At 60.0% G+C, this 24,528-nt stretch overlaps 3 protein-coding genes across 8 annotated transcripts in view; 2 read left to right on the forward strand and 1 right to left on the reverse strand.

Annotated features, from left to right (window-relative positions):
* Positions 1 to 520: 520 nt before the first annotated feature.
* On the forward strand, positions 521 to 5,863 carry PCOLCE (procollagen C-endopeptidase enhancer). Of its 4 annotated transcripts, none has more exons than XM_063301770.1 (10): positions 521 to 845; positions 1,131 to 1,239; positions 1,318 to 1,579; positions 2,094 to 2,174; positions 3,443 to 3,567; positions 3,703 to 3,839; positions 4,185 to 4,486; positions 4,746 to 4,829; positions 5,064 to 5,234; positions 5,573 to 5,863. In XM_063301770.1, exons 1-10 carry the CDS (start codon positions 754 to 756, stop codon positions 5,728 to 5,730), a joined length of 1,521 nt encoding a protein of 506 aa, XP_063157840.1. In that variant the 5' UTR covers positions 521 to 753; the 3' UTR covers positions 5,731 to 5,863. The 4 variants fall into 4 exon arrangements, with proteins under 4 accessions (XP_063157840.1, XP_063157837.1, XP_063157838.1 ...); XM_063301767.1 differs by having other exon boundaries at positions 682 to 845; positions 4,758 to 4,829; positions 5,573 to 5,853; XM_063301768.1 differs by lacking the exon at positions 2,094 to 2,174 and having other exon boundaries at positions 683 to 845; positions 5,573 to 5,849.
* A 5,092-nt stretch (positions 5,864 to 10,955) lies between these two features.
* FBXO24 (F-box protein 24) lies at positions 10,956 to 18,191 on the reverse strand. Of its 2 annotated transcripts, XM_063301775.1 has the most exons (10): positions 18,066 to 18,191; positions 16,997 to 17,095; positions 16,715 to 16,901; positions 16,208 to 16,446; positions 14,558 to 14,819; positions 14,084 to 14,242; positions 13,222 to 13,343; positions 12,489 to 12,620; positions 11,936 to 12,106; positions 10,956 to 11,420 (listed from the first exon to the last, which is right to left on the reverse strand). In XM_063301775.1, exons 1-10 carry the CDS (start codon positions 18,150 to 18,152, stop codon positions 11,091 to 11,093), a joined length of 1,788 nt encoding a protein of 595 aa, XP_063157845.1. In that variant the 5' UTR covers positions 18,153 to 18,191; the 3' UTR covers positions 10,956 to 11,090. The 2 variants fall into 2 exon arrangements, with proteins under 2 accessions (XP_063157845.1, XP_063157844.1); XM_063301774.1 differs by lacking the exons at positions 16,997 to 17,095; positions 18,066 to 18,191 and having other exon boundaries at positions 16,208 to 16,423; positions 16,715 to 16,778.
* Positions 18,192 to 21,662: 3,471 nt separating this feature from the next.
* Positions 21,663 to 24,528, forward strand: part of LRCH4 (leucine rich repeats and calponin homology domain containing 4) — a 35,195-nt gene continuing 32,329 nt past the window's right edge. For both annotated transcript variants that reach the window (XM_063301797.1, XM_063301796.1), the window contains exon 1: positions 21,663 to 21,903. In XM_063301797.1, coding sequence (XP_063157867.1) covers positions 21,711 to 21,903 — 193 coding nt within the window. In that variant the 5' untranslated portion in view covers positions 21,663 to 21,710. The remainder of the gene's footprint in view (positions 21,904 to 24,528) is intronic.

The raw sequence follows: 24,528 nt of genomic DNA on the forward strand, positions 1-24,528 counted from the left end.
GGATCAGGGCCACACCTGCAGGAGTAATGCCAGGCAGACGGCGGCCGAGGACGGAGAGCCACCACGTGAGGATGGGATTAGTGGAGCTCGTCCGGGGGTGGGGGGGTTTGCTGTAAATGGGGGGTTCCTCGCGATGCCTCGCCTTCGCTCCCGAGGGTGGATGTGCCTCTGGTTACTGCAGGGAAGCGACCTTGCTCCGAAGCCAGCAAGAGGTCTACTCTGGAGGAGGGGAGCCCCGCTCTGCCAGGGGAGGGAAGGGACCCCCGCGCCTCCTGCCTCTCCCGGCGCCTTCTTGGCCAGCCCGGCCCCCGCTCCTCGCCGCCCGCGCCGCCCGGTTGGCAGGGGCTGCCCGCCACGTCACGTTCCGCAAGCGGGGGTTCCCCCTCCAGCGCCGCGCCAGCCAGGCGTGAATGAGGGGCGTGATTTTCGCGGGGGGGCTGGTGGTTGCGCGAGGCGAGAGGCCCGCGAACGGAGGGCCGGCAGCCCCGCGGCCCCTTGGGGCGGGCGGGCTGCTTGTGAGACAGCCTCGAAAACGCCGGGCCGGTGGTCAGGGCACTCTGTACATGCTCGGCGGCCCTCCCAGCCCTATCCTCCTCCGCCTCCGGGGGCCTTTCGGGGCCGGGGCTACTGCGCCCGCCCCTGCCCAGCCCCTCGCTCGCAGCCACGTCCCGCTGTCCCTCCCCTCAGCCCGCCATTAGCGGCTCCCGCCCCAGCCCGTATAGCTGCTCCGCGTGGTGCCTCGACACCCCCACGATGCCGCTCGCCCTCCCGGTGCTGCTGCTCCCCCTGCTGCAGCTGGCCCGCGCCCAGGGCCCCTCGGCCGCTCCGGCCACCAACCAGACCAGGTAGACCGTGCGCCGCGCAGGCCGGCGGAGCCCCGGCCCCATCGCTCGCCCGCCCGCCCAGCTCCCCGGGCTCAGCCCGGAGGGTTTGGGGCGGCCGTCGGCCCCTCTCCTGAAGGCTTTAGGCGGACGAGCCGAGCGGGTTCTCGGCTCGCGAGCGGGGCGCGGGGATGCTGCGGGGAGGGGCTCCCGCTCCAGCCCCGGAGGCCAGGCAGGGGCCCACCAAGAGCGGGAAGACCAGCTGGGAGCTGCCCTCGGGTCGCTCCCTCATGTCGCCCTCTCCTGCAGGCCCGTCTTCCTCTGCGGGGGTGACTACAGTGCCAGCAACGGCTACCTGGCCAGCGAGCGCTTCCCAGAGCACTACCCGCCCAGCAAGACCTGCACTTGGACCATCACGGTAAGGCGGGGCACCCCCCCACACCCCCAGCACGTGTGAGTGAAGCGGGGAGCCCGCTGACCCCGTCCCGCCCTCCAGGTGCCGGAGGGGCAGGTGGTGATGCTCTCCTTCCGTGTCTTCGACCTGGAGCCTGACCCGGTCTGCCGCTACGACTACCTGGAGGTCTTCAACGGGCACGCGGCCATCGAACTCCAGCGCCTGGGCCGCTTCTGCGGCACCTTCCGCCCCGGCGCCATCCTGGCTACCAGCAACCAGATGCTGCTGCGGATGGTGTCGGACGAAGGCAGTGGTGGCAGGGGCTTCCTTGTCTGGTTCAGCAGTGGCCTCCCCCACGTGGATGGTAAGGGCCGCTCTACTGTGGTGGAGCCTGCCAAGACTGCCCCCCGCCCGGGGCCCCATCTCCACGGAGCCGGGCTGGGATGATGCACCACCTCCTGGATGGCGCCTGTGGAGCCAAAGGAAGCCAAGGGGTGCCCAATGGGGAGGGGAGGGCAGGGGGCAGCAGACCTGGTTCTCCAGGCACTGGCCAGCCAAGGGCTGCTGACCTTCTCTGGGGAACGGGATGCAGCCCTGCAGCCCACCGCAGGAATGAATGCTGCTGACTCAGGGGCGGCCAGCTGGCTCCCCAGATGTTTCTCATACAGGCTGGGAAGGAGGGTGGGGACGATCAGCTGCGCTCTGCAGAGGTGAACGGAAGGAGGGGACATGGAGCTAGGCTTTTAGTCCAGTTGGGGGCACCTCTCTGTGAACTTGGCCCCAATGCCAAGGGGGGTATCGCTGAGCAAGGATGCTCCCTGCCTTCTTGTCCTGCCCCACCGCCGCTGCCAGTCCCAACGTCCAGGACCTTTTTCTAGGGCGCTCAAAGGCACGGCGGAAATGGGCTCCCAACCATATAGGCCCCTGGGCTTTCTGGGAGCCGTGGGACTATTGGGACGGTGAGTACGGGAACCCACCCTGCACTTCCCCCCAGCTGCAGCCTGGCAGCCCCCCGAAGCCTCTGAAGAGAGACCAGCACTTGGCTTGGCTTTGGTGGGGTGGGGGGTAGTGAATGCTGCTGCTCCACTGCTGCGAGTGAAAATCAGGGATGGACTGTCCAGCTGGGCCACAAGGAAAAAGAATAAAGCAGCAGAAGAGCTGAACTAATAAGGAACTTGGCAGAGAACTCCCACCCCCACCCCGCCCCCCAGTCCTCTTTCTTCCCAAGCATTCTTTGCCTCCTGCATCCAGTTGGACAAGGCTAAACAGCTTCTCCACTTCCACTTCCGTTGTAACTGGTCATTAGCAAGTATTTTGCGGTCTCCAAAATGGGTGTTTTGCTCTTCTGCTCCCCTTACAGGCCTCTCTCTGCGTAGCACACTCCCCCCTCCCCACCCACTCCCGTTGGCAGTGCAACCAGGGAGGCCGCCATCATGACTTGAGCCAGCATTCCTGCCTGCTCTTCCCCTCTGACTGTGGTCTGCCAGTCTAGATCCCTCCCTCTGCCCCCCAAAAAACAGGATGCCCCTAAGGGCTTAGGGTGGGAGCAGAATGTCCAGATCACTCCTTCTGGTGTAGGTTGGCACGCATGCAAGAATGCACGCAAAGTCAAGTTGCATACTTGCCTACGGCTGCATAGTAGAACGACATCCCTGGCACTGGGCGTGGAGATTTTTCGCGGTTTGCATGTGGGCATGAGTCTGCAGGAATGCCTAGATGTTTCTGACTGTATGAGCCCTGGATCCATGCACCTTGGCATGTGTATTTGGGTTGAGCATCTGCCTGGGCTGGTGCACGTGCCTGGCACAGGTTTGCAGAAGGTGAGTATGTCGGCCCCGAGATGGGTCACACACGAGTGGTTTGGCCCCACTATGTTTCTTCAGGGAAGACTTCTCGGGACCCCCCAAACGTTACTCTGCCTGGCCATGGGTACTTGCCTAATGGGGCAACTTCTTTGGATGCTTCATTCAATTCAATACATTCAATTTAGGTGCTCCCTGACTCCAGAACGACTCTGGGCAGTTTGAACCCAAAGGGAAGGGCTCTTGTGCCCCCCTTTCCAAGCCTCTGCAAAGCCAGGCTGGCTGGCAAGGAAAGTCAAGGTCTTGCTCCTGCCAGCTACATTCTGCATGAGAAAGGGTAACTGCCAGCCACTTGCTGGCTGGAGAAAACAGCTCTCAAGTGCCTGGGGGCTCCTTCTCATTCGCCCCCCCTTTTTGTTTTGCAGAGCACCAGTTCTGTGGGGGGAAGCTTGAAAAAGCCCAAGGCTCTCTCAAAACACCCAACTGGCCTGACAGTGACTACCCACCTGGCATCAGTTGCTCCTGGCACATCGTCGCCCCAAAGGACAAGGTAACATTGCAGGAGAGGGAAACAGCTCTCCAGCCCTCTGCTGTGGGGGGCGAACAGCAAGCCATCCACCATTGCCCCAAATGTTTGAGGCTAAAACTTAGGAGCGGGAGGGTGACCCCCAGTTCTCTGGTCTAGGTGATCATCCTAACGTTTGGGAAGTTTGACGTGGAGCCTGACACGTACTGCCGGTACGACTACGTTGCCGTGTTCAACAGCAGGGAGCAAGACGACTCGCGCCGTGTGGGCAAATTCTGTGGAGACAGCTCCCCAAGGTCAGTTTGCCCTTCCCAGCCTGAGAGGGTTAAAAGTGATGCCTCTGGGCTGAAATGCTTCCTAGCCTGGCCCCCCCAGAATCCGAGCCAGCCAATCCAGGGTGACGTTTTTACACAGGTTCTGGCAAAACCTCCAACCAGCGTCTCCCTTGCTCTGCCCTTTGCTGCGTTCCCCCCTGGAGCTGCAGATCTTCCTTTTGCACCAGCTTGAGGGACCCTCCCATACAGGCCTTCCTGGCATCGCCAAAAGGGCACCCACAGAGCCCAGTTCAGAAGGGCGGGCAGCTGGGGGCATCTGAGCTGCCAAGAGAGAGCTTCCCTGCCCTCCTCTCCACCCCTCTGCAGCCCGGTCCACTCAGACGGCCACGAGCTCCTGGTCCAGTTTGTCTCGGATCTCAGCGTCACCGCTGATGGGTTCTCCGCCTCGTACGTGATGAAGGGCCGTGATGAGCTGGTGGACACCACACAGGCCCAGCCAACAGGCCCCGTCTTCCCGGGCTCCAAGCCCACCCAGACAGGCAGGCAGCCCATCCCAGCTAAGCCGAAGCCCGCCAGCAGACCCGGAGGCCCCACCAGGCCAGCTCGGCCCCTCAAGCCAACGCCCCAAGCCCCTCCCGAGGCGGTGGGCCCCACCACTCCTGCTGCAGGTGAGGGCGCTGAGGGGGGCAGGGGTGGGCTCCGTCCCAGCCTGGTCTGTGCTCTGAGCGAGGTGCTGCTGCTGAAGCAGGCCTGGACCCAGCAAACTCAGGAAGAGCCAGAACATGTGCAGAGGGCACTTGGAGCTGGGTCCAGCTTTCTGAACAGGAAAGCCATGGAGGGCAGGAGGGGGCAGCTGGCCTTTGGCTTCGGCTCTGGCTCTGGCTTCAGCCCTGCTCCCAGCTCTGATCCTCTCCCCGGCCCTCTCAGGTCTCCATCCAGGTCAGATCACGTGCCCAGAACGCTGCAAGCGGACGGGGACCCTGCAGAGCAACTTCTGTGCCAGTGATTTCGGTAAGTGCCAGAGGGGCGGTCTTCCCAGCACGGGGATGCCTGCACGCCTTCCGCCTGCCAACCTTGCCAGCCCTGGGAACCGTCATGGAGCAGCCCCCCTGCGGTGGGAGCAAAGCCGACACAGAATTGGGAGGGACCCCAAAGTCCCATAAGTCTGCACGGCTCCTCCTTTCCCCGAGAAGAGGCCACCTTCGCTGCCAGCCTCTCACCCTTCCCCCGATATCCCATCTGCAGTGATCATCGGCACCGTGAAAACAGTGATGCGAAGAACGGGGAACCGGGTGGCTGCCACTGTGACACTCCTCCACACTTACAAGACGGGAGCCTTGAGCCTCCCCCCAGAAGGAGACGAAGCTACCCTCCGCCTGGATGTGCCCTGCAGACAGTGCCCCATTCTCAAGAAAGGTGAGAGGGCAGGCAGACCGCTTCTGGGGAGCTCCCTCTTTGTGGGCCGCTCCTTCGCTCGGATCTCCCAATACCGCTTCATCTGTGCACAATCCACCTGCCCAGCGAGGGGGAAAACGGTGGGGGAGGGAAGTGTCCGGTCAGCGGCAGAGGCAGCCAAACCCCTGGAAGGCCAGGGACGGAATGCCAGGCTGCTTTCCCGTCAAGATTAGGAGGAGTGTCTGGATGCGGCTCTTGGCGAGGGAAGAGGGCCGCGGGGTCAGGCACGATACTCCTCCCGCTCGGTTCGGACCTGGTTGCCACTCCCGGCCTCCGGCTCACCCCTCTCTCCTCCGCAGGGGCCAGCTATGTCTTCATGGGCAGGGTGGAGGCCGATGGGACCGGGCAGCTGCCTCCTACCAGTTTCGTGGTCCCCTTCCGTCAGCAGCAGCAGCAGATTCTCACCAACCTCAGCAAGCGTCCGTGCCCCGGCCCGGCTGCCAGGAACCGGAGCTGAGCACCAGGAGGAACGAGGCGGCGGCAGTTCCTTGGTCTTGGACAGGCTTTGGAGAAGCTGCGCAAGCGCACCATATAATCGATAAATGGTGGGGGGGGGAGAGCAGTTCATGGACTCCCTGGGTGGAGAATTGCACAAATTGTTCCCTGTTGTTCACACCCACACCATCTTAAAGGTATTTTTACACACATGCGCTAGCCTTTGTTGTTTGGCAACGTTGTGAAGCTCCCTCGTACCCCCCCTCCTGCTGCCCTGCTGCAGATGCAGCACCCACCAGGTGGATGCCCTTGATTGGGTGGCACATAAGGAGGAGGGCTTCTGCCTTCTGTGACTGAGAAAGGCCAGTCAGGAAGAAGGCTGGCTCCAGATGCCCTGCCCCCCCTTGTTCCCCCAGCTCCCACATGTGCTTCTGAGCTCTAGGAGTGGGGCTCAGGAATGGCCATTGGCGATCAAACTTGACAGTCTGTGATCAGGTCTGGCCGGTGGCCTTCTGGCAGGCAGTCTGCCTGCAGAGCTGCCTCTGCGGAAGCGGGAATACCCCACTCCTGCGAGCCTCCCTCAGCCATGTCAGCAGCACAGGCCCCGTCGCATTTCTTCCCCTACAGCAGCCTGAATGGGAAGCCACAGCCTGTCCTCTGGCTGGCCCCCACAGCCATGCCCCTAAGGCCCCCTCCGTTCTTTTGGGAGGCAGCCTGCACGTGAGGCACTTGCTCCCCCCACTGGCCACCACCTCCTGACCCCCGAAAGTGCCTCCCCGAGTGCCTTCCCCTTTGCGGCCACAGTCCAGGCCACTGGGGGGGACCTCAGCTGGGCTGGGCTGGGCTGCGGCAGGAGGTGGCAGGGAAGAGCAGGGCAGCCCGGTGCTTCTTCTCCAGACCCCAGGCAGGGTCACAGGGCTGGCTGGGCCACAGCTGCCCTTCGACCTTCCAGCAGCTTTTCTCTGCCCTTCCTGCTTGGCTGGTGGCAAAGTGGGGCAGGTGATGAATGGGCAAGCGTTGCTCCCCTCAGAGGTCTGCTGACAGGACAGGCGAGAGGCCTGGTTTTTCCCTAGCAAGGAGGCCTGGCATCTGCCTGCTTCCCACACCATGGGCCCTTCCTTCTCTGCTTAGTCACAGCCAGAAGGGCCGGATGCTTGGAGACGGGGCCTGAGCGCCCCCTGGTGGTGCCAGGAAAAGCCAGGGAGGGCTCTGCTTTCCCTGATGCCCTGAAGTCACCCATCCGGGCCTTGAGCCAGACACAGCAGTGCCCTGGCTGTCCTTGCAGTGGTGACTGGGGGGGGGGGGGGCTGGACTATTTATGCTGCCCCAACATTCTCAGGGTGGGGGGGCTTTCTAAAAATAGAAGGCAGTAGAAGGCCCTGGCCACTCACCTTGGGCAGGGGGAACTAGCCAGTCATCATCAGTATTTTATTTTAATTTAATATCCCAGTTTCGAGGGTGCCTGACTGCAACAACTCTGGGCCGCTGACAATGAAATAAAACCAAATAAAACCCAAAATACCACCTATCAAGACCAACCCATAACAGGAACAAACCAAAAAAATGCCTAAAGCAAAAAACCATCCTAACCCTACCGGAAGGCCTGGGAGAAAAGCAGGTCTGTGCAAAACCAACAGGGTGGGGGCGGTACAGATGTGGCGGGGGGGGGGATCATGCTGGGGGGCCGCCTTCCGGGGTCCCATAAGATGCCATTGCTCAACGGAGGGGGGAGGGGGCCTGGGGCCTGCAGCCCGCCCCCTCCAGCGAGGGGCCTAGAGGCCAGAAACGCGCGGGCAGGCGGCCCCCAGGTAGCCGGGCACTAAGCCAGGCCGAGGCCGCTGGGCGGCAGGAAACCGACCGGGAAGGAGGGGCTGCGCTTCGGCCCGGGGGCCGGGAGGGCGCAGGGCCCAGGCGCTAGCTCAGGGCCATCCGGCGTCGGTCCGCCGCCCTGCTCCGGCCTCGCCCCTCCTTCCCGCCGATTCCCGCGGGACGGGCGAGGGCTCCCCGAGGAACCGCCTCGCTAACTGCGGCCGGCGCCACGCATCCCCTCCGCCCGGGCAGACCCGCTGCCCTCTCCCGAGGCGGGGGGCCCTGGCTCCGGGGCTGCCGGCGGCCCCAGCGCAACGCCTCGCTCGCGCTCCAGGACTCGGACGCGCGGGGCCTCGCGGGACCGTCGGCCGGCCGGCCGCCGCTGCCCGCCCCTCCCGCAGAGCCTGGCAGGGCGCCCGCGGCGCGGCGCGGGACAGGTGAGGGCGGAGCAGCCCGCCCAGCCCGCATCCCGGCGCCCGCATCCCGGCTGGGCGCCGCCCCTGCTCCGCCCCCGCCCGGGGAGCCCCCTCCCGCCTTCCGAATCCCCCGCCCCACGCCAGGGCGCTGCAGCGACGCTCGCCCGCCGTCCCTCACCCGTCCCTCCCCAGGGCCTCCGCGCGCCGTCGGGGGGGTTCGGCGGAGCGCGGGCGAGCTTCGCAGGGCAGCCGGTGGAGCCGCCGCCGCCTCCCCATCCCCGGCGGCATTTTCAGCTTGGCCTCCCCGCCCGCTCCCGCGCAAGGCAGCAAGCTCCGCCTTTGCCAGCCGCTCTTCTCGGTGCTGGCCCCCCTCCCCTCCCTCGAGGCATGGCAGCGGAGCGGGGAGGGGCGGGGGAGAGGGGCCCGGATGCTCCCCTGAGTCCCGCCGCGGCGGCCCCCAGCCTCCCTCGTTCCCCTCGGAGAACAGCAGGCGGCCTTCCCGCACCGCCGGGACCTCGAGGGGCGTCGGTGGTTGCCTGGCCGCCCAGTGCCACCCGGCCCACCGACGAAACCGGCGGCTTCTGGACCCACTTCCCGGCCCTCTTCGCCTTGCCTTCCGCTTTCTGGAGCAGCTCGGGGGCCTGGAAGGGCCCCTTCCTGGCCGGCTGCTGGATGCCTTCTGTACCCCTCACCTCGGATGAACTGCACTTGATCCGTGGGAAGGTGGAGCCGCGGGACGGCCCCCCCCTCCTCTCCCCCTCTAACCCCAGCTGCCAGGACGTGAGCGAGCCTGGGAAGGAGGACGGAGGAGGCACACGCCTTGCCATCTGTGCCCCCCCCCCGCGCCCCAAAATCGAAGCTGAGTTCTTCTCCTGGGGGGGAGGGGAAGCAAAGCCCAGTAGAGAGGATGCAACTTGAACACAAGACGCCATGTGGGTAGATGGCCTGTCCCTCCACTCGCCCCCAGGGGGGCATTAAGAAGCAAACAGGGCTGAAGTGGGGAATGGCGATGGGGGGAAGGTGCAGCTCCAGACGGGACGGGCTGGAGGACCCCCAGGACAGAAGGGCTCTGGCTGGGGCCAAAGGGGGATGGGCCCTACTGCTCTGCTCAGATCCAGCGCTGGCTCCTCCTGGGCACAGGCACCGTGGTGAACCTGGTTCGGCCACCTTGCCAGCCCTGTCCCCCTTGCTTTTGAAACAGCCACACTGACCCGAGCCCCTTCCCGCTTTGCTCCCACCAGCCCTGTTCCCAGCCTTGCGGCACCTTCTGCCTGAATACACTGATGTAACCTGAGTTGCTGTGTCTAATGCGCAAAAACAGGGGTGCTTGGCTGCGTTTCTTTGGGGGGGGGGAGTAAAACTAGCTTTTTGATGGAAGCCTTGCCTGCTGCATGCAGCCAGGCTGTCCCATTGCTGTTTCCAACACCTCTGCTGTGGCCCACAGGCTTGCCAGGGAGGGCACCGTTCCCCCCCTGCAGCCTCCAAGCAACGCCACAGCTGAGGTCGCTCGAGGGCTGCGCAACAGCTGCTGGGGTGGCATGTGCGAGCTCACAGGCAGAGGATCAGGCTCCCTGACTGGAGCTGACCTTGACCAAGACTGGGGTGTGTGTGTGCCCCAGCCTCCAAAAGCTTTCTTGGGATGTTTAGCAAGGTCCTTCCTCATGAGCAGACCCACCTCCAGGCAGGGGGCTGGGCTTCGCTGCTTCTCTGTGGCCTCCCTGTGGCCCTAGGCTCCTGGCAAGGGGCGGCTTGTTTTCTGTGCCCAGTGGCCTTAAGCATTTGGGACTTAAGGAGATGTTCTTTGCTCTGGACACTGGCTCGTTTCCACTTTTCTGTCACTCACCTTTTCCATGTGCTGGGAAAAGCAGGGTGTCAGTGCCTCCCAGCCAAGCCCAGCGGGCGGGTCAGAAGGTGCACGGTGCGGCCCGGCTGCACAGTGTATGCCAAACTCCCACACTAGGGCTGGCACTCACCCCCTCCAAGGAGCACTTGGGGCGGGCAGTCGTACCCAGCAGAACTGTGGCACATGGGGAACTGGCAAGAGCTCTGTGGGGCTGAAGGACGGAGCTGGGTCCCAAGGCCCAGGGCAAAGGGCACGAGGTGGCGGCGGCAAAGCCCCGCCTGCAGACGAGGGGGCCAGAGAAGGGTCCTGCTGGAGGAGCAGTGGGCGCCAGGTGCTGCCATGGTGGCAGGTGGGGTTCAGGCAACCTCGGGCCTCCGACCCGCTCCAGGTTTGGCCACCGCCCATGCAAAGGCTGTTTCGGTGCCCTCGCAGGCTGGCAGACAGGCAGAAACACTGACCTTGGTCAAAGGTGCATTAGCACTGGCAAAGGGAGTCCCTCCATCGTGGCTTGTGATGTCATCGCCCTGCCCCAAACAATCCTCTGGCCCAGGGAGGTCTGGGAACCGCCGTGACAGAAATTGCCACCCCTGCATCAATTGCAGTACCCTCCGCCTGGCTCTGCCGCGTCTGCTTTTGGCACGGCAACTGCAGAAAAGCTGCCCAAAGAAGCCCAGGGCCCGTTTTCAGGAGGGGAAGGGTGGCTCTTGCCTGGCCCTGCCTCAAAGGGCCAACGGCGCTTCAACTTCCAAGCGGGCGGCCTTCCTCTGGGCACAGGCCTGCCTCAGACCTGCTCCAGGGGCGTGGCATGGCTCCTGGGGTGGGCACGCACACGCTCTGAGCTGCCAGCATGGCCCAGGAGGACACCGGCGCTCAAGACGAGCGCACTGTGGACAGGTCCTCCGCAGGAGGCTGTGCCCACAGCGCATAGTTCTGCCTTATGGCCAACTTGTGGCTGTTGCTGCCACTTGTTCCAGCTCTCTTGACTGGCGGTGCCGTTTTGCTCCGCTAGTCGTGTTCTGCAGACAGGCCGTTCTGTCCAGAAGGATGTGAAAGCAGCTGAGGCAGAGCGTGCCGAGGGGCCCCGTGGCAACCCGCCTGTCGCGTTCAGCCCCTCCTTGGGAGTCCCAGTCCGGCCGCTCGTCGCCGATGCCTGCGTGGCTCAGCAGAGGCTGCACAAGGTCTGTGCTTGTGGTTTATTTATTCCCAATTGTTCAGTGTGAAGTCTTCTCTATCTGTGAATCATGATCCATGATGCGTATAAGGGAGGGATATCGGGGACAGGAGGAATGGGGTGAGGGAGCCACGATCGGCGAGCTAGCTGGAAGCAGGGGTGTCCCGGAGTTCCGCTGCCCTCTGGATCATGTCCAGAGCCTCCCAGAAGAAATCCTTCTGGAACGTCATGAGAGGCATGCTACCAACGGCTTCCTTCATTTTGGCCATGCGCCCCTCCAGCGTTGGGCATTTGTGCAACTGGCTTAGGTACTCTTCACACGTGCGCGCAGCCAGAGCGTCTGTGTCGCTGGGGGGCATACCCGCCTTGCTGGCAGGCAACTCCCGGTAGGCGGGCACCTCCTCAATGTCGTGGCTGGACAGCATGTAGAGGCACTCACGGGTGGAGCAGATACGGCGGGCACACGGTGGCACCTGCACAGGCGTAGGAGACAGTGATCAGGTACTGCCCTACTTGGCTCGGGAAGCTGTGGGCGCAGGGGGCCTGGAGAAAGACACTGAGAACCAGGAGCTAAAATCGAAACTACATCATCACGGATCGACTATTGTGGTCAGTTCCTCTAGGTAAACTGGCCTGTATTTGGCTGCTCTACAAAACATGGGTAGCTTCTTACTTAGCTGCAGGCAGACCGCTGGTCATTGCTTGTATCCCGCCCTTTGATTCTGGGGGGAGGGGGGATTGGCAATGTGGAAGGAGGGAGGAGAGAAGCGAAGTGTGACCCCTACGCCAGACCTCGTCCACCCCAGCCACTGCCTCTTGGGCCTTAATTTCTGAGGTGAGTGGAGAGGACACCTGCTCTTTGGAAGGAGGAGAGGAAGGGGAGTGGAAAGACGGGGCTCAGATCCCAAGGGTTCCTCAGGACCGAAGAGACATGGTCTGAGGCACTCCCCCCAGCTCTGGGCCTGCCTCGCTTGCCCAGCCCCCTCACCTTGATCTGCAGCCGGACAAAAGAGGCGCTGCCCTTTGGCCATCCCGGCAGACGCCCCCCTGCTCCACAGCCGCAGCCCATCAGGTCCTTGCTGAAGTCCCCGCTCTGGCTCAGCACCAGGGTGTGGTTGAGACCGCACCACAGGTCTATGGGCCATTTGAGATAGTGCACCTGTATGGGACAATGATGATGGGAGGGCATTTGACCAGGGCTGAGGGTCCTACTCCCCCCACCAGGCACAGGAAATACAGTACGTTTCCTGCTACAGGCACCAAGTCGGAGGTATTAGAGGATACCAAGGTTATTATTAATTAAAGGACTCCTCCCCTGATCGTTATTCTGAAAAGTTCTGACATCATATAGCCATAGTTCCAGGTTGGGGGAGGGGTAGCCAGGCAAAAGTAGGGACAACCGAAACCAAGAAGGGTCACAATGAAGCTGTGAGGGACAGAAGCACCTTGGGCAATGACCAATGTGGCTTGCAGATCCAAACCTCCCTGCCCTTGAGACTCGTTGGAAAATGGGGTGGACGGGAGAGACGGTTAACCTATACCTGGGCAGGCTCTCCACGGTCTATCTTGTCCCCTGTTCCCAGCTGACCGTAACGGTTATTTCCTTGCATGAAAATCCGTCCAAATTCATCAACCAGACCCAGGTGGTTGTAACCAAGGGCGCAGCTGAGCACCTAACACAAATGGAGAGAGGCAGGGGGGCTGAGAAAGTTTGAGCCAGGCTTCGAGGCCAGATGGTGCTTGAGGAGTGGCAGGGAATAATGGTTTAATTCAAGAAAGATCTCTGGAGGCTGCCCAAAGTGAAAATATTTGATTTATTGCTATAAGTATGCTTCTGAGCATCTGGAGCACTTTCTCCCAGGAGCTGCAAGTAGGAATGGTGGTGGCGGTAGGAACTGTCAACTCTTAAGTTTCATGCCACGTCCTTAAACGTGCAAGCCTGGGACTCAGCTGTCCAGGCCCCTTGGGAAGTGCTGTTCCCTGGAAGTATTGTCTAAGAAGCCTGTGTGGAAGGACCCTGCTCCCCTCCCCTCCGCCGGAGCACCCAGAAGGGCAGCGGGGAGGGCAACAGTGGCTATGCAGGGAAGGGATGAAACAGAGGCTTGGTTGGTAAGGTTGATTACACATGGGGATCTTACCTTGGTTCCTCCCCACCATCTCATTCAGAGTCTGCCCGTCTCATGCTGACTTTACTGCAAGTTCTTTTGTGTGCCTTGATGCCAGCCGCATTCCTGCCATGGGACCAGGTAAGGCAAAGTTCTACCTGTGTGTTACCTTAGCTGGGAGAGAAAGGGCCAGGGGCATCTGCTGATCAAGCGGGTCGAACGCATGCAGGGTGCCAAAGAGATCACGGTAAACACCAGGTGAGTGGACCTCGAAGTACACGGTGCCCTCATCTGTCATGGGGAGACAGGCTCACAGTTGGCTTAAACCCAACTCTACCGAGAAGCAGGGGCTCCCCCCCCGCCCAGAGCAGAGTCCCGCTGATCTGAGGTGGGGCAGAAGGGGCTCGTGCCGTTTCCTGCTGCAGTCTGGTACAGGTGTTGGGAACAGCTTCTGCTTCCTCAGCCTCTGGGCACGATTCTCTGGCCAGGCTTTGCCTTGACTTAAAGCTGCTCTCTCTTTCCCTCCTCAACCCTCCCCTTACCTCCACCTCCACTCTTCGTTTCCAAACACATTTACCATCCCCCTTGACTTCCGTCCTAGAGCTCCTTGCTTCGATCATCGGTGCCTGTCTCTTGCTTCCTCTCAAAGCCTGTCTGGCTTAGTGACAGCCGCCTCCTTCCCAGTCCATACGAGCTACCTCTCAATCTTCAACCCCTGTCTAATGGGACTGGGAAGCTCCTAGGTGCGGACCCTGCTGCACCTGGAGGCAGTAGAGCCCCTGAACTCCTGCTAGTGCTACAATTTATTTATTTGTTTTTTAAAAACCTGAATGTAGTTGGCTGCCCATCTCATATACATAATGTTCCTAGGCAGCTCACAACAATCGACAGAAACACAACCACCCGTCCCACCAGGCGTCCGATCAAACAATGGCTAGCCAGGATGGTCAAGCCCTGCCAGAGCCACAGAGCCCCCTGATGAGGACTTTGGGTTGAAAGCGGCATTGTGGCAGCCATTGTCTTTGAGTTACCTGTCAGGTAGACGGCACTGCTCTGGTTGGAATGCATGTTACGGATGGAGATGTGTGGAAGACACTTGGACACTTTCCGAAGCGCCAACTGCACTGTGTAGGAACGGGGCTGATCTAGCTGCGTCTCATTCACCACCAAGCTGTAGATCTTTCCTTCCTCTGTGGAGAAAAAAATCCAGAAGGTGATGATAGGGAAGAATATTTTGCTGCATACATACAAGCAATACCAAATGGTGGGAGGTCTTGTGGCGGATAAAATGTGCCTCTCCTTTTCTCCCACAAGCAGAACTACGCTGGGTAAACCCAGGGCTGAAATATCCTTCTCTGTGGTAGACATGTGCCCTGAAGAAGGAGCAGACTATGTCCCCTCCGGTCCAGACAGACCATCTATGCCCTTGCTGCCGAACTCTGGGAAGGACCCCCTCTAGAGTGTGTGGCCACTGCTACTTTTGTGCCGGGCCTTCTCACTCTCACCTGTCAGGAGCAAGAGAGACCTTTCTGTCTCTTGTCCCACCAGCACAATCTGCCTGAACTTCATGGAGAAGTGGAAGGTCATCTTGAACACCCGCTGGCCGCTGGATTGCAGATACACCTCCACGCAGTCACAGAGGCGGCTGCTGGTTGCTGGGCCAGAGCCCTCAGTGCGCCCCAGAGCAGTGGTGACTGGCTGTTCCCGGGTGGCCAGCACGTACAGGTACTTGCGGTACACCGTGTCATTCCGGGGGTCTGTGGCAAACTGCAGTGCAAAGACAGGAGGCACCCAATGTCAGAAGCTGCAGTAAATCCTATGGGATCTAAGTGGAAAAGAGGTTATTTTCTACAGCGCAACACATGGGTGCACCCCCTGTGGTCATGCAGCAGCTCTCTCTTCTTAGGATACTCCACGTAATAATCAAGAAGTCTGCTGTTCACTGCTGCAGAGGAGGTAACTAAGAGTCCTCTGGCACACCAGGAGCTCACTATTTTTTGTTCCTGGAGGAGTACAGAAGTTGACCTCCAGGTACCAGAGGGTGGTCTCTTGCCAGTCCTCAAAGGGAATAAACTTCTGCTGAGCTGGTGAGAGTGGGGCTTTTCTCCCCCACTTCAACTGTGCTCTTCTGCCCCCAGACGCTCAGGAGCCCGGCAAGCAGCAGCTGAGTTACGGAAGAGCCAGCGGAGCACAGCGGCTCAAGGGGTAACCCTCCGTCTGGCATCCCAGCCAGCATCCAACTGGGTAGTCCTGGCAAAGCTGCTGCTCTCCGTCAGCCTCGGTGACCCCTTGGGTTATATGGACGGTTGCAGCGATGGTCAAGCAGGGCAGGAGCAGAGGGGGAACAGCCACCTTTATTTCTTAGTTGTTAATTCTGATCATATCCCCAGGTCTGGCCTCTGGGGTATCAAGCCGCAGAATGGTTTGTAAAGGCCTGCTGGGGCAACTGTACTCTTTAAGAGACGTGCGGCGAATCTCTTGCCAGAATGTCTCAAGGAGGCCTGCTCCTCTCCTGTTTTCAGGGTACCAGGCACAGAGAGACTGTACACACAAGGCTCAGGCATCGATGCCACCCTGGTCCAGAGACTCTGGGAAAGCAAGGGAGGCTTGTGGTAAAAAGGACCTGATGGGCAGCAAGGCCTGGGAAGGAGACTGGAGAGTGACGACCAGACGTTAGACTGAAACCCACTCAGCCAGGGGGCTGCTGCCGCGAGAGGTGCCTCATGCCTGGGAACAGGGTCCGTGTCCTCCTTTGGCGTCAGCAGCAGGAGCCACAAGTAGCTCTGAGCAGTGCAGGACCAAAGAGGAACCCTCCTCCGGTCTTCTCTGGTGTCGCAGAGCAGGAGCGAGAGGGGAGGGTTGGTCTGCAGTGTGCCAACAGAAGGAGGGATCCTTAACCTCTTTTTTCTACCCATTGTTTCATGGTTCTCGGTCCAGGAAGACAAGAAAACTACTGAGGAGGACAAGGAGGAAGGAGGGGACTGGGCACAAAACGCGGGAAGAGGATCCCTGATTCCGATGGACCAAGGTGCCCTTCCTCCCACCAGAACTGCACTTCCCGACGCCTGGCATGCCAGGACACACTTCCAGAGCATTTTGCCTCCCCATCATCTTTGGAAGCAGGAGGACAGGCCCTCTGCCACCTAGGCACGTACGTCCTTTGCGCTGCGGCACAGCACCATGTAGCGGCAGGCCCGGCGCCACTGGATATGGCCCATGGTGGAGGAGACCAGGGCGTTCTTGAGGAAGAAGAGAGTGCCGTTGTAGTCCAAGATGAAGACGTGGTCCTTGGTGGGCAAGAACTTCCGGTAGCCGTGCGAGAGGAGAGGGGCAACCGTCTTGCTGACGAAATGCCGCCGGCCGCTGAACATCTGGAAGTACAAGCCCTTGGTGTCTGTGGGACAGAGAGACCCAAGGGCAGGGAAATTGGGTCTGTCTAGAGGAGCCGACTCGGTAAGCTCTCCCTTCCAGGGGTGGGTCTGGGGACGAGCCCCACCTTCCACGCTTGAGGGGCTCTCCAGGAGGCCATCCCAACCTCTGTCAAAGTGCCCCTCCCCACGTGCAACCTCTTCCTCCATGCAAACACCACCCTCCTCTGGGCGGTGCCAGCTCTCACTCCTTCGCCCACTGCCCCGCCCCATTTCACACCACGCTATACTGACAGTTGAGGATGGCCGATCTCTTCCACGGCCGGCTGCCACCCGAATTCTCATCCCGCAGCCGAGGGGAGAGACGGCGACAGATCCGCTGCCAGACCCCCTCGCTGTCGCAAACTTCATAGAAATACCGGCAGGTCTGGCCGAGGGCCACCAAGTCCCTTACTGGCAGGAAGGAGATGATGCAGTACAGCTGGAAAATGAGCGGGCTCAGTCAAGGCACACCTCAAGCTGCTCCCAAGCCCAGCCTCTCCCTCCCTGTCCCTTCTCCCGCTCAGATTCACCCACCAGTTCAGGAGGGAAGATCTGGATAGAGGCGGAATCTCCTCTGGTGTTCTTATCCTCCGTGGTCTCGGTCGATGAGCTGCGCCGCTTCTTCTTGGGCTGCTGCAGGCGGAAGAGAGAAGCAGAGTAGCCATGGATTATCTTGCCCGGGGGGCCTTCCTACAAAGAGGCGAGCAGGACTTTATCCCAGGGGGCCTGAACTGCCCTTAACAGCTGCTTGGCGGTCAGACGTTCAGTGGGCAAAGATATTTCCTGGCACGCGGTGTATTCCCTGGTGGATCTGTGGCTGACCAACGCTTGCGAAAAGCCAGAGAAGAAATAGGAAGCATCTGCCTCACTCCCGCTACTTCTAAAGCTGCAAGGAAGGCTCATAATCTCCAACAAAGAGCTCTTCAGCCTTGCGCCCATCTCTGGTTCCCCAGGTTTCTTTATGGGAGCAACCACAAGTAGTCAAGCCAACGGAGAACTGCTTTCTTGGCCAGATAGAGGGAAAGGAATGCCAGGTTCTGGATGCATTTCCTAAAATGTGCACCAGGTGGCAGGACTGACCATCTTTAAAGGTAAAGAGGTGACTCCAATTTCTGAGAAAACAGTCCTTAACAGGTGAATATGGATTCCGTGAAGTGAATCTACTTCATTATAGCTGGTTCATAAGACTTTTTTGCATTCTTAGGACGACAAGTTGGCCTTTTTTTTTTTGCAGTTGCTTTCTTGTATTGATACTAGGACTTAAAAACATTTTGAAATGAGGCCAATCAAATTTGCCAAACCCCACATCAGTCTGCTTTTCAAGGTTTATGCATTGTGAATCACAGCACTGACTAACTTGATTAAGAGTAGCAACATTTGCTACAAAAGTCAGTTTCTATGGAATTCTCCAGCTTTAAAGGAAGCAGATTAATGCCTGTAAATTAATTTGCATATGCAAACAAGGAACAGGAGAAGTGGAAATTTTGCATGCCAAGCTCAAAGAGAAAGCCCCTCCCTTGTTCAGCATCCTCCTTGCCCGCCCCCCCAAAGCATTTCTCATAGTTTTCCTCTTCCACGCCCTGTGGTCAAAATGTATGCTCACTCCAGGTGGCTCTTCAGTGCTAGAGATGTGGGAGAAGCGCTGGGGCTTTCTCCTCCTGAATTTTCGGGTGATGCGCCTGTCGCTCATGTCTGCCCGCCCAGCCGAGGACTGTGCGGTGGGTGTGAGCTCTCAGACCCACCCTTGTTGCTGGGCCCAGCATGGCCAAGGCTTTTGAATGCCTCTGCCCACAAAGTCTATCACCCTGGGGGACATAGCACTATGTGATAATGGCCGTCCTGATGGCTTCACAGAGACTGGGTTTCCCCTGGTAACTGGGGCACTGTGACATCAGCACCCATCCGGGACATGCTTTGTGACCCGGACACGAGAGATCAATCTAGTCTTCGGATCAAAGATTAGCCTAGAGGTGGACTGAGGGGCACAGATCCTGCAAACAGCTCTGGCAGTCCATCCTCCGATTTCGCTTTCCGAATGTTGCATCCAGATGCTAAGGAACATTAAGTGGCAGGAACCAAAAATCAGTCTTTCTCTTCTTGAAATCATAGTGAGCTTTCTCATTAAGAACTCCTGGCCAAGCCGTTTCCACCTTGCATTTTGGGTTGTTGTTAAACCTGAAGACTGATTGACAAAAGGTGATCGATCACTTCGTTTCTTTTAATTTTTGTTTCATTGCAGCCAGTGCTCATTGGTGTTTGGAGGACGAGGTGGGAGAGCTTCGCTTAATTCCTGTAGGTTCTTACAGGGTCATTTTGGGGGGAATAGAGGGAATTGAGTCATCGGGAAAGTTATTTTTTAAAGCTTCCCAAATGTATTGAAGACCCTGTGGAAATATTTGCATTTGTCAAAACGGTACTAAAAGGTGATCAGAAAGAACAGTGGGCTCTTCCCTTACTGAGTTCAGCTTCAGATTACACGCTCTGTCCACCCACTGGATTCCCTTCCTGGCAGAATCCAGGAATTCTAGAGCCTGCCAGGGTTCTAATCAGAATCTTATGCTAGAGAACATTAAGTGCCCAGGCTCTGAGCCGTTTTAGCCATCTTTCCACATTCCCCGTTGATCCCAGGCCTCATCCACTCACCACCAGAAGCCGGCACTCTGTGGTTCCTTATCAATCATTTCATTTGCCAGTGCTCTGCTGCAGTTCCCAGGGGTCCAACGTGGGCTGGAGTTTGACTTACAGTGGGCAGCAGCAGCCGTAGCTCTGAGAAGAGGAAGGCCACTAGCGTATGAGGAAGGACAGTGTAGTGGAAGGAGAAAGCACATGAGTTACATTGTTAGGGTTAGAGCCAAGTCAGTCTACAGAAGCCATACATCAGCAGGAGCCTGGCAGCCCCTTTTCAGACCACCACATTTAATAAAAGGCCTAAGATTTCATGAACGGTAGCTGTCTTCATCAGGGGCATCATGCTATGGGTACAAGTCTCAGTAGCTGTGGACAATTAAACCAATAATCACACCGTGATTTGAACTGTATAGCACCACCCTCTGGCTGCTTCCCTATCCAAACAGCCACCCCTAAACCCCCAGCCACCAATGTTCATAACCTGCCCTGTTTTCTTCCTCTATTCTCAACTTACACGAACAAAAGGCTGCAGCGCTCCTGCAATGACAAACAGACATGGGTGTCTGGCTGCGTGGGTGGCGCAGCAGAAGGCATACTTCTCCGAGCTAGCAACTGGGCATGGGGCTACACCACAGGGGAACCGAGCCTCCACCTGGCCCTTTCTGCTGTGAATGGTGTATTGGACAGCACAATTATTCACTGATCAAGTGTACCCCTGTGGCACACCACACCATTCTACTTAGTTGCTGCAAGTGGCATAAAAGAGGCTTCTCCCACTTAGTGGTATATCAGATGGGGACACCTGGCATTTCCAGCCATTATGCATGGGATGCAGGAGGTGGCATCTGGTTTAGGAAGGGCAGCTGAGGGCCCCTGGGCTAATAAACCTGCCAAAATGCCAGGAATAAAGGCAACCCCCTTATATCAGAGCATCCCATACTAGTTAGGGCAGACATGCCCCTCCTTTTCAGGGGATTGGAGGAACAGCATTGTCAGCTCAGGGGGTCCCTTGCAGTTGGAGGGTCCTGGGGAAGGGCCTGGGAAGCGCCCTCCTGGCTTCCGGTCTGGCAGGGCGGGGCCTGGGGAGGCCTGGGTTCAAGCCCCCCCCTTCAGCTGCTGGCTCTCAGCTCGGCTGACCACCCTCCCGGGTGATGTGGGGTGGAGCCCCTCTGGGGGGGTCTTTAGCTCTCAGGGAGAAGCTGCAGCTTGACCAGCTCCTGGAGGTCAACCAGTTTCCAAGGGAGCAGGAATGTCATACCAGCGAGCCAGAGAAATACAGTAGCTCAGCCACACTGCCTGAACCAGTGTTTCTCAACCTGGGCAGCTTTAAGATGCACAGACTTCCAGAATTCCCCAGCCGGCAGCCTGGGGACTTCTGGGAGTGGAAGTCCACACATCTTAAAGTTGCCCAGGTTGAGAAACACTGGCTTAAGCCAACCGACATGGGCCTAAACCGACCGACCGACCAACTTCAACTCCCAGAATTCCCCAGCCAGGATGTGTGGACTTCCACTCCCAGAATTCCCCAGCAGCAGAATTCTGGGAGTTGAAGTCCACCCATCTTAAAGTTGCCCAGGTTGAGAAATGACCTTTGGGTTTCCTTCACAATTCTTTGAAACATTCTTTGTTTTAGGGGAGTTGTCTAGCAAAAGCCTAGAAGCGGGAAACAGGTTTTCCTTCCCTTTACCACCAGCGTAGGAAAGACGCTCATTAAATCACTCGCAAGCCTGCCACGCCGGGGGACTTTTCAGGAGTTTGCTAAAGCCGCGGTGTGCGGTCTTCGGGGTTATGGTGGATTCTTCATCCGGCATCCTGCCGATGCGCTCTGCGTATGCCCCGAGGACCCTGCGCGCAGCCAGCCCCTCTTCCCGCATCCCTCTCCCCCTCAGTTTCCCGACGCCGTGCCATTCCACGCGCTCGGGCCCGCCCCCCAGGACCGCGGCTTTTATCCTGATTGGCCGTCAGGATCTCCTTCCCCTGCACAGAGAGGCCGTGTCGCTGCTGATTGGTTGCCGTGGCTGCCATTCTTCCCTATGGACGCTTGACCGCGCCTGGCTCGGCCGCGCTCCCGGCTTTCAACCGCTTGCCGCCAGCAGCAGAGCGACATTTCGCCTTGTGTCTGATTGGCAGCTCAGCCATCTGTCAGAGGGAGGCCTGCCTTCGCCCGACGCTACGCGCAGTGATACGCCCATTATCGGCTCTCCCGCTAAGCCAATCGCTGCCCTCCCCGCCTGCTTCAATTTGATAGGATGGCAGAGGCACGTGTGCGGCACTTTCACGCGGCGGTTAGACAAGTTGGATCCGGGGGAATCTGCCTCCCCCGTAAGCGATTGGCTGAACTGAGGTCCTTTCGCACACGTCCCAGTTCTCTTCAATCCCGGGCATCCGATTGGAGCAAAAGGAGGAAGAGTCAGCCAGGGCCCTTTAAACGAGATTGGCTTTCGGGCGCGGAGCGGCTCGGCTGGGGACCTTATGATTGGCCACTTCCCGCGTGGCCGGCCTCTCATAGGCGAACGCGATCGCCCTAGCTCCGCCCCCTTTGGCTGGGGTCTCGCTGTCTCTGCCTTCGAGTTCGCATTCGGCGCCCGGCGGCCGCAGCGAAAACAGCGGAGCCTACGGGATGGCGGCGGGCGAGGGCGGGGCCGACTCGCTGCCCCCGCCCTCCCCCTCCTTGCCGGGCCCCCTTCCGGGCTCCGAGCGTGCCTTGGAAGAAGCGGCGGCCTCGGGCAGCCTGAGCCTGGCGGGACGGCGGCTGAGGCATTTCCCCGGAGGAGCAGCTCGGCGCTGGGACCTCAGCGACATCACGCAAGCGGGTGAGGTGCTCGCCACACCCCCTCCCGGCCACGCGCCGCCGCTCCGCCTCCCGCGGTGCGGCCACGCTCCTCGAAGCCCCTTGCCCCCGACTGCTCCGGCCACGCCCCCAGCGGCTCCTCTCTTGCGCTCAGGCTCCGCCCTCTCCGTTATGCTGCGTTCGGCCACGCCCCCGCCGCGCCACGCCCCTTCGCAGGAGCCGCCGGGACGGTTCTACCGGCCGCTTCTCCTCCCGGACAGATGGGCTGGACTACAGGGCCCATCATCCCTACCGCCTGGGATAATGGGGGTTGTAGCTTAACCATCTGGGAGGCGTGGGGGGAGGTCGCCCCGGCGTTTCCTCCTTCCCGGCGGGACGTGCCTGTCGGCCCCGGCGCGTCCTCCGGGAGCGTTTCTGCCCGGCGGGGATGCCCCCGGGGCCGGCCGCGAGGGCCTCTCTGCCGGGCCATGCAGTGAGGGACGGCCGGGGCTGGAAGCCGGCGGGGCTCGGGGGGCTGGGGAGCCGGCCCGGAGGGGAGCGGAGGGGTCCGCGCCCTGCCGCCCAGAGGCCCCCGCCGGCACCCCGCGGGCCGGGCCTTCGTCACTCCGAGGAGAGCGGAATCCCCGGAGAGCCGCCTCGCCGGAGAGCGGGCAGCGGGGCCTTGGCTGGGGGGGGCGCTGCCTTGGGCTTTGCCTGGCCCGCGTCAAGCGGGGACGCGTGTGGACGCGTCCCCCCTGCGGCAAAGGGCGCCCCAGAGGCTCGGCCGTTCGGAGTGAGGCGGCGAGGGCAGCCCTCCTCTGCCAGGCTCGCCCCCGAGGCAGCGGGGTCTCTGGGGGGGGCTGCAGCAGGGCCTTTTCTGCTGTGGTTCCTGCCCTCTGGAGTGCTTGGCCCCCCTCTGGTGGCCCTTGGAGAGTCCGTCCTTAACCTCCCATCAGTCTCTCCTGGGAGCAGGAGAGGGAAGGTTGCGGGGGGCTGCCCTTCCAGGCCTGCATGTGCGGCCCTTGGGCTTTACTGCCATAGTCAAAAGGAGAGCAGGGAGGTGCACCTGTGTGTGTGAGTGATGCTCTGCGGGCATGCTCCCTGCGCCCAGGGGTTCCTTGCAGACAGATGTCCTGCTGTGGCTGGCTGATCCCCCCCACCCTATTTGGGGAGCCATATGCCTGTGCAGGTTGCTCCCCTAGAGAGGCGGGGATTGAGTGGCAAGGAGAAAGGTGCTTCTTGCTGGGGAGAAGTGACTCACCCCAGGCAGGGCAGGCAGTGGGGCGGTTTGCTTCTGCAATCGAGCCTGCTAGCTGCTGAAATGTCTGCCCGGAGGCATGCTCTTGGCTAGTGCCCATGTGGTGAGAGCATGGGGCCGGCAGGTCTCCCTCTCTGAGGTGCTGAGAAGGCCAAAGGCATCCCCTTTTCCTACAGGGGTCAGAGATTCCCACCAAGGCAGGTGGAATGGTGCTGAGCCCACAGCCTTCCCCCCGCAGCATCTGGTTCCCTCTTTCAGCCTGGCCCCCTTTCTAAGCCAGTCGATACCATGGTTGCTGGTGGCAGCGAACCCCGCAGGTTGTGGGGGAGGGGGCAGGGAGGCAGTTGCCATGAAGGAAGTTGCCAGGATGTTTTCAGAGGCCGTGGGCCACAGATAACCAGATGGGAGACCTTGGGGTTGACCCTGGCCCGAGGCCGTATGGGGGAGCTGGGTTGGCTGTGGCTGTCCTGCCCTCCACAATGCGCAGCAACGAGGTTCCAAACCTGGGCACTACCTACAGTGGATTCCCCAGGGTGATAGCTCTTGGGGATTAACCTTCCCCTGCTTGGCCCTCATTCAGGCAGCTCAGTAATGCATGGCAACCGTGGAAATGTCCCACATCATCAAAGGCCTGATGCAAATGGCGGTTGCACCTTCAGCCTGTTTCTCGTCCTGGGGCAGTTGCGACCTCATTGGAAGATGGTGGTTACTACCAGTTTTTTGCATTACCTTTTGGCTTGCTGGTGCTCTCCCACCCCCCACCCCACCCCCAGGGTGTAGGACCTATTAGATCAGCCTGCCCCTGGTGCCTGAGGGGTTCTTTTCGGGCCTGGACACAGCACTGAGATGGCATTGATCACCCTTGTTGATGATCTGCGGCTGTGTTGGGGGGTGCCGCTGTCCTGGCCCTCCTTGACCTCTCAGTGGCTTTCAGTACCATTGTTCATAGCACTGCATCCTTCTGGACCAGTTGCTGGAAATCATAGTGGGTGGGGGGCATGGTGTGACAGAGGTTTTCCTTCTTTTTCTGCAGCTGGTCTTTGGGGGAGGGAGAGGTCAAGTCCAAAGCCCCTGATCTGTGGGGTGCCCCTGGGCTTGATGCTCTTGCCTCTTCTGTTTGACATGTATGTGAGGTCACTGGGGAGGTCATTGGTCAGTTTGGGGCCAGGTATCCTCTGTACAGGGACGCGGTGGCGCTGCGAGTTAAACCGCTGAGCTGCTGAGCTTGCTGATCGGAAGGTCGGCAGTTCGAATCCGCGTGACGGGGTGAGCTCCCGTTACTAGTCCCAGCTCCTGCCAACCTAGCAGTTCGAAAACATGCAAATGTGAGTAGATTAATAGGTACCGCTTCGGCGGGCAGGTAACGGCGTTCCGTTTAGTCATGCCGGCCACATGACCACGGAAGTGTCT

Source organism: Candoia aspera, chromosome 4 (genome assembly GCF_035149785.1).
Source record: "Candoia aspera isolate rCanAsp1 chromosome 4, rCanAsp1.hap2, whole genome shotgun sequence".
Taxonomy (NCBI): domain Eukaryota; kingdom Metazoa; phylum Chordata; class Lepidosauria; order Squamata; family Boidae; genus Candoia; species Candoia aspera.